The sequence below is a fragment of the Xenopus laevis genome, chromosome 6L (assembly GCF_017654675.1).
Source record: "Xenopus laevis strain J_2021 chromosome 6L, Xenopus_laevis_v10.1, whole genome shotgun sequence".
In the NCBI taxonomy this organism is placed as follows: domain Eukaryota; kingdom Metazoa; phylum Chordata; class Amphibia; order Anura; family Pipidae; genus Xenopus; species Xenopus laevis.
Window position 1 is genome coordinate 101,141,778 of NC_054381.1, and position 9,048 is coordinate 101,150,825.

The 9,048-nt window shown below is 34.2% G+C and overlaps 1 protein-coding gene across 1 annotated transcript; it reads right to left on the reverse strand.

Moving 5' to 3' along the window:
• Positions 1 to 1,204: 1,204 nt before the first annotated feature.
• Positions 1,205 to 5,530, reverse strand: prl.1.L (prolactin, gene 1 L homeolog). Its single transcript, NM_001093017.1, is given in 5 exon segments — positions 1,205 to 1,601; positions 3,874 to 4,053; positions 4,498 to 4,605; positions 4,799 to 4,980; positions 5,481 to 5,530. Coding segments are annotated over 5 exon segments (693 nt in total). The 5' UTR covers positions 5,512 to 5,530; the 3' UTR covers positions 1,205 to 1,409.
• Positions 5,531 to 9,048: the final 3,518 nt, after the last annotated feature.

A 9,048-nucleotide genomic window follows, 5' to 3' on the forward strand; every position in this document is an offset into this window, starting at 1 on the left:
TACCAGGGAAGAAAGACAGAAAATCAGCACTAATTTGTATCTTAAAGGGCACCTGTCACCTGAAATAGAACCTGCACTCCGTTTGAGGTAAACAATAGTTTTGTTTTTTTAATTGCCCCACCAGCATTAGGCTACCGCATGGGAAGGGATCTCCTGGTGCAGACCAGAAGAGAGGCCACAAAGCCCAGCCACAAATTAGACACTAGGACCCAGCAGCCTAGGGACTAGGGTTGCCACCTTTCTTTCTCAGAAAAAAATGGGCAGGTGGGAGGGCCAGTGACGTATGTGGATGGGCCAGTGATGTCTGGGCGGTCCGCTGATGTTGGGGGGGGGAGGGCAGTAAAGCCAGGGGCAGGACTGATGACGTGGCAATGCTTGTACCTGACATACTGCTGGAGGGATCGACTGCTATGAGTGCTAATACCTTTGTGTTTTCCCCACACAGAACACTTTAAAATTGGCGAGTTAAAGCAGTAGCATTGAATGTGCAGTATTATGTACATTTGTGTGTGGGAAACTTTTTAGCAGGCTTTATAATATTTGGGTCATTCTGGTAGTTCATACCAGATTCTGAGGGGCATATTTATTATGCTGTTTAAAATGAAATTTGCTGAAAAAACTGTGTAAAAAGCCAGGTATAATAAATGGCAAACTTATCAAGCTGTGTTTTATTTTACACCATGCGAACGCCAGATTTTCCACCATTATTTTACACTGCTTCAGACCTTTGTAATTAAGTTCCAGTGGAAGTTGCTCAAAGAAAAAGCCTGTAAAATGATGCCATTTTTATGCCATTTTTTTATGCCATTTTTGACAGAATATAGAATAATTCCACCATTTTTCACAACATATAATCAATATAATCCTTAGAGTGACTTCAACCAGAATCAATGTAAAATAATGGTGGCAAATCTGGTGTTTGCATAGTGTAAAATGAGACATACCTTCAGAAATTCATCATTTATTTTTACACAGTTTTTTTTTGCCGAAATATGTTTTACACAGCATAACAAATATGCCCCTGAATATATCTCAAAACAACACATTCACTGTGCTATATACGATATCATTATACGGATTTACTGTATATCCTGGCTAAGTAGAATACATAGAGACTTAACCTACAATTATTTGTTAAAATAATTACAACCTCAGTTTTCATTACTTGCTGATTATTAATAGAGGCAATTAATAGACAAGGAAATATTTGCATTTTTTTTATTAGTTGTACAGTATATGCTAAACAAAACTCAACTAAATGTAAAGTTTAACTTAGTTTGTAAGGTTATCCCAGATTTTACTAAATTATTATATCCCAACAGAGATGCACTAATTGTTTTCTCACTACACAAACCAGACAAAATGGAATTTTAGACTTGTGATTTACTAAGAGATGGTCAAATGAAATCCTAACAGTTGCTGTCATGAATAAGGCGACACTTCAGAAGCTTTAAGTAATTGTCAATCTTATGGGAATCCCTGCGAAGGCAGTGCAGGAGGTTGTAAAAGGCAAAGAGACGAGAATTTTCATCTGCTGACTGGGCTGCTGGTGGGCCAGACCACAGTGAGTTTACATCGTTTTCCAAGTCAAAAGGATGAATCTACAAATGAAAAATAGGACAAAAATTGGCTAACAAAGCAAGACTAGTGAAAACTCCCCTGGCAAAATATATAAATACATTATCCATGGAGTCATACCTGCATAAAAGCCAGTAATTATGGTTTTCCACAGCACCTCTATAGCTAATTTATTCTACAAAATGTCCTGCACTAGGATACAGACATCCAGTCTCACAATAGACTCTACAGTATTGTTAGTTCACTGTCTACATACAGTTTATTATCCTCACAATGCTTCATATTCAGTTCCAAAACTAGTCCTAGTCAACTGAAAGACTGAGCAGGATAATGGTAAATGCAACAGTAAAATATGAACATCCAAATTACAAAAAGACCCCTTGTCCGGGAAAACCCCAGGTCTTGAACATTCCCATATCTGTACTTAAATAGAAGTAGATAGTTAAATTCATGGTAATTGTGAGAGATCCACTTGAGTTACAGATCTACCTGTGCTGCAGTGTGGAACTAGAAATGTTGAATATAGGCACTGTGAAAAGCTCCAAGGAAAGAAGTTGACAGTTATGGGTAATTAAAGAACTACAATTGTAATCAGAATCCTTATATTTTTCTTTATTTTACCATTGACTTTGTAGCACCTCTCTGTAGGGATGTTGTTATTATTTATTATGCAGTGGTCAACAGTAATGGCTGGGGACAAGCAGTGTATATCCAGTTTTGATTCAGTTGGGCTGAGACCGAGGTTTTTAGCAGTTGTGCTGAATGTTCTCATTTGTATTTTGTGTTATTCATGGCAACTGACTTTAGCTCTCCCCAAGCTGCCCTTTTATAGGCACTAATGTCATTCTTTATTAGTGATGGGTTGTTCTCCTGAGAAAAATGCATTTCTATTATCGCAAAATCCTTTCCTTTTAAATCAGTAAAAGATGTGCTGTGAGGTTTATTCTTGCTCAGGTATGACCATAGCCATTCAGAATTGCAGTTTTAAAGTATTCTTGGGGGTTATTTATTAAAAGTCGAGTTGATTTTTCAGTCAAAACTCACATTTTTGGGTTAAATAACAAAAACGTAAAAAATTTTGAGCTTTATTATACCCCTAAGTTGGAAATAGTTTGAATCTGAAAATACTCCAGCTAAAACCTGTCGAGGTCATGTAGAAGTCAACGGCCCTTGAACCATTTGAAGATGTTTGTAGCCTTCGCTATGGTCAGGTTTTTTCAGTGGGCTTTGCTTGAAAACTCGATTAATTCAAGCGATTCAAGTTTTTTTATCACTGAAAACTCATTGAATTTGAGTATTCAAGTTATTCACCCCGAATTCACTGAGTTTTTTACATATTTGAGTTTTTTCATAAATTAGAAAACATTCGACCCCCTTAAAGTACTAAAGTGTCAGTATTGCTAATTTTTTTACTCTTTGTAAAACGTGCAGTATGTTTAGTACACTACTCTGTTAATTAAAATGTTAAGGAGGTGAGAGGTAGAAACTAATATTTTCCTAAATTCTGAGTTTAAATATTGTACCTTGTAACATTAAAAAACTGCCTAAAATGTAAGCTTGAATTAAAGGAGAAGGAAAGTGAGAGGTATTAAATAATATTTTCTTAAATTCTGAGTTTAAATATTGTACCTTGTAACATTAAAAAAACTGCCTAAAATTTTAAGCTTTAATTAAAGGAGAAGGAAAGTTGAAATCAATGATTCTGCCAAATGTGATCATAAACACTTACATGATATCTTGGGCCAGTGCTTCTGTTAGCAGAAAACTGCACTGGCATTTCTGTGCAAGCACAGATCGTGATCGATTTATTTGCTGTAGTGGGGGGCGCAATTGACAAAGTGCAATAAGGAACATGCATTTGTCCCTCTGAGAAGACAATAAAGTTGAACTAGAAAATGTGGACTATTAGAACATTTATCAGCTATTTAGTTTCTTTAAATTGACAGTGATGTTGAGGGAAGAACATACTGAGTGTATAGATACCCCATTTCTGAGTGTTAAATTAATGCATATCAATAGAAACATCCAAATTGTTTGCTTCAGTTGAAGCATTCTCTGGACACTAGGGGTGATGTTGCTATGATGTGTAGTAGGAATGTCCAAGTTTACTTCAATCAGACAGCATGTTAATGCTCAAGGAAGGAATACCCCATTAAAACATGAATTTTATGCCCCCATATAATTTTTATTATTACAATTGTCTATTTTAAGAAGAAACTACCTAATAATAGTGTTTATCATACCTGGAAGTATTAGATATAGCTGAATCATAGAGTAAAAAGTTACTATTCTTACCCTTCCAACTATTTTTTCCATGCCTTCCAGAAGTCGTTTGGTTTGTTCTTCAACTTCAACAGTTTTCCAAAGAATTGTGTCTGGCGCTTCCCTAATATCTTGAACTTCCGCAACCATGTGGAGTAAAGGATCGTTCCAAGACTTCAGAACTCTCATCACTAAGTTCAGCAGGTCTTCATGCTTTGGTGTTGTATAAAAGAAATAAATGAAGACACCTTGATTAAAAATGTAATTTTAACATTTCACTTAACAGTGCCTCCCATGGTTTTTAATTGAAACACTATACTAAGTTTTATGTATTGTTTTCTTATCATCGTGCATCATCATTATACTTAAATTTAAATTAAAATCATTAGTCAGAATTAATTTTTTACATAATTGTTATTTATTTGGTTTAAACTAAATGTAATATTGACTGTACTCTAGCAGGAGGCTAATCAACACTTTTTAAATAAGTACACTTTTAAAAAATTAATTGTAAATACTGATGCTGAAATCAATTCAGCCACAAATGTATATTTCAAACAGTGCTATAATAAAAAGAGAAGAGCTTAAAATTCTATCCGATATCTCTCACTATTACAGAATTTCAGTTTTTATTACTGGACCTGGACAAAGTCTCACTTGAATTTGCTGTGCTTGCTCCTTGTCCTCCGGAGTATTTAATGAGGAGGTATGGCAACTCATAATAGACTTTGCTAAGAATCTTCGACTTGGTGTAAAGCGTTCATCCTACAGAAAAAAATAGATGCATTAAAATATCTTAATTGTATATAATATTAAACTTTAATTATGCTAACTGATTATAATATATGATAATCTGTAAATAATATTGTGCATTTCTTTTAAATCATAATAAGGAACACTATTATCTTATCATAAATAAAAGCACTAACATACAAAATATACAATAGATGCTACTTACAAATTCATTGAACATTTCAGAGGAGAGAGAATGGATATAATGGGAAAGTTTCACTGCCTTATCAAAAAGAGCTCCGGTTGACATCTGGCAGTTGGTTCCTCCATCTGGACATATTGGTAGGGAAGTCACACCATTTTTCACTGGAAACATACTGGTTCCAACAAGAATCACCAACATTGCAACTTCAAGAAAGAAAAAAATAATAAATTATTAAGCACTTTGCTGTGAAGAAAATACACTTTGAACTTTATAACTGAAAGAAAATAAAAAAAAGTGTTTATGTAACAAGGAACATGATATGATGTCTTTACAGAAACATTATTTTAGAAAAATTCCTTCTTCGTTCATGTGTTATACATTTATAAAATAATGTCCCATGGCCTTACAGGCACATGGATTTGTTCAAGTCACTCTGACAGCTACAGTTATTGATAAAACGCATTTTATAAACACTTCTTAAAACTAAATGAAAAAAAAAATACATGTTGAGGCTGACTTCAGAAATCCGTGTAGCGAAAACAGATCAAATAGAATTCACATTTGTGATCTAGACACTTGTATATTATGTATTTCCTAGCAAATAAGTCAAAATCATAGAATTATACATTATAGCACAAACTATTTTAAACATAAAAAGACAGGCTCTGTATTCATAATTTAGAGATATATAGAATAAAAATACCTTTCACAGATGAGTCCATCGGATCAATCATTATTGGCAAAGTCTTTCACCAGAGACTAGTCAAGTGTTTAGCCTTCATGTTTCCCTTTGGCAGTTTTATATACTTAGACATCTATGTTGAATAAATACATCTTCCACGCTCATAATCACAAACATCAAATGTTCTTACCTCTTCATTCATATTCACAAAAGTTTTGATCAAAATAATGTGCTAAATATATTTAACTTAGGAAAACCTGCATGGATGCCAATAAAAAAGAGCAAAGAAATGGAGCAAAATATGGCATTTATTTTTTATTGGACTTTCAAAATGTTACAGATAATAATTTAACTCTTTAGTATTTAGTAAACTTTTTCTATGGCATATACTGTACTCTCTATTGAAATATCACAAAAATGTAGTATAATCTTGCAAAGTGCAAATGAACTTGTGTAACGATTAATATATAGGCATACATTTAAAGTCATTCTGATGAGTTGCTAATGTTGTTCACTATAAAATACATAAGGGGTAAGCATATGAGCACCGTGCTAAAATAAAACTGAATTCAGAAAATATGTCAGCTGTATAACTTAGAAAAACAATTGCAGTACTTACTTGAAAAGTCATGGGAAGTAATTTAGAAAGTGTTTTACCATTTTGTTTTCATAAATTGTTCACTAGATTTTCACATTTAAATTTTTTACTGTGGATGAGATTGAAAATGAGAATGTACTTGTCTGTAACAAGTACAGATATGGGATCCTTTATCCAGAACAGAAGAGCTTTGGATAAGCCGCACACCAAACAGACCCAAAAATTCTTATCCTGGTGCCCAGCGATAGAGGAATTGGCCACCTCACAACAAGGGTAAGAAGAATTTCACTGGCACATAGGAGTTGCGATAGCAGGGCAAGCCCTTGCACTTTTATTACGCAATTGTGCAACATTTGGGGACACGCCCCTTTGTCAAGCGACAAAGGGGCGTGTCCCGAAACGTTGCACAATCACATAAAAAATTTGCAAGGGCTTGCCCTGCTATCGCAACTCCTGTGTGCCAGTGAAATTCTTCTTATCCTTTATCCAGAAACCCGTTATCCATAAAGTTCAGAATTACTAGAAGGAGTCTCCCATAGATTCCATTTTAATCAAATTCACATATTTTTAATTTTTCTTCTATTGTGTACACATGGGCTTTTGTATCAGACTTCCTTTTTTCAGTTTAAATCTCCATGTCATGGGCTTGAGCATGCTCAGTTTGCTCGTCCCTCTCCCCCACCCTTCTCCCTCTTCCCCTTCCTGCTGTATTATGAGCCCAGAGCTATGAGCGAGCAGGGAGAGACTTAGGCACAAAGTTATGACACACCAAACTAATATAGTAGCTACTATCCTAAACAAACAGATAGAGCTCCAAGAGCTGTTTACTCAGGTATGGTAAAGCATTCTACAGAATAAATATTGTGTTTTTGCTTGTACTATTATGGTTAATCTGTTGGCAATAAACTACCTTGGTGGTTCATGCAGGTGGGGGAGGCACTTAAAGATTCACCTTTTTCCACTTACCCATTCCTTTACTTCTGAGTACTATAAATGAGCCAGGTCCCCTCCCACACAAAAAATCCTCAGGGTGGGCTAGTATGAACCTAATCACTCTTCCACCCTCTGCTGCTCAATTGCTGTGGGTGGTGTGTTTTGCAATGCCTGTTAGGAAGGGCTTCATGGTTTCATGATTGGAAGTACATTATGTCTTATATGCATATCATAGAATACAAATATTGTTCAATTAGTTTAATCATTTGTAATATAAAATATATTTGCAAAGTTTTCATATTGCTATCTCTATTCCATTACTACAGCTCAGTATAACACACAAGGGGAGTAAAATACGGTAAGTTAAATAAACCTATTTGTCCTTCATCGATCCATGAGATCGTTATTTTCGTATATTAGAAATACAACTGAGCAAGAAAACACATCACTATTAAACAATGTGCAAAAGTGATTCTAATATTTGAAACATTGCCCTTCATTGTAAATAGTCAAGAGTCAAAAGGCCAATCATTTCTCAATTAGTAAAACGCATAATGTGTTCTTGGGTTAGGTTTCTCAAAATGTTAGGTTTAGCTGACCTTGTTATATAGTAATATGTCAGTGATTACAATTTTCCATTTAAAAAGACTAATTACCGCTGTATCAATTTCTTTGACCTATTATATATATTTGGACATGTTTAATCATATCTATACCTGGTAATAACATACTGAATGTTTAGAAAGGAAACGCAGTAGTCAGCAAGTACTTTAATATTACTCAAACCACGCTCTGTTTGGGGTCATCCTAAAAATCTAGCAATAGAACAGTGTAAGACTACTGTATTTACAGCATAAATAAGCAATATGTGCACATTTTCCCAATACAATGTTAAAAATACTTTGCTTTTATACAGTAAAATGCTTATTTCTAAGGTACAGGAACTATGTGCACAATGTATTTTATTACATGTTTAACTTTTTCCCTCCAATAGAGTCCTTCCACTTCTAATCAGACACAGCCCTAGGCAAATCTTTACTGCAAATGAGCAATTTCTTTTAAAGACCAGAAAATATATTTACAGACATATTGTACAGTCCATCAGTTTTACTATACATGTACTAAAAGCTATTTGCTAGAAGCTCCTATATATAGCAACTTAAATCATACCACACTGTAGGTTTGTTGATGCTTCAATAACCAAACATATTTGCAGATGAACTGCAAAAAATTTACAGTTGTTTAAACATTTTTCATATATGTTCCAAGAACATACAAAAAGAATACTCTTACAACACAAAATTCTCTTCAGTTGAATTTGTAACTATAAAAGACTGAATATGCAGCTTTTTATCAGTCCCCAGGCAACACTTTAATTCTTCTGTTACCCAGAAAATATGAAGAATAAAGCTAATGAAAGCTAGTAAGAAATATCTAAGACCCTAAATCCAGTATGCTAAATAGTTTAATGGCATTGTGCCAAGGTAATCAAGGTTACATTGCTTTTCACTAACAGTAAATCATGTGAGGTATGCCACCCTGAAATAAAATTACCTTTTATATAAAAATATGTCTTTGGCAGATACAGGTATTAACTATTTCCATTAAGTATGTTGCATGGGTTGTATAGTGGGTTGTGTTATGAACCCACAAAGTGCTCCATTATACAAAAATACTGTATGTTACAAACTTAGATTACTTACAAGCTATATTATATCAAAATACTTATATAATATATGTATATCAAGCCAAAAAGGACAATTCAGTGAGAAAAAGTTATCTCATGGTTTATCACAAGACAACTCATGGACGAGATTCAATTCATGGAGAAAAAACTTTTCTCCAAATTCAGTTCTAGGGGCCCATTTACTTAGCTCAAGTGAAGGAATAGAATAAAAAAAACTTTGAATTTCGAATGTTTTTTTGGGCTACTTCGACCATCGAATTGGCTACTTCGACCTTCAACTACGACTTCGACTTCGAATTGAACGATTCGAACTAAAAATCGTTCGACTATTCAACCATTCGATAGTCGAAGTACTGTCTCTTTAAAAAAAA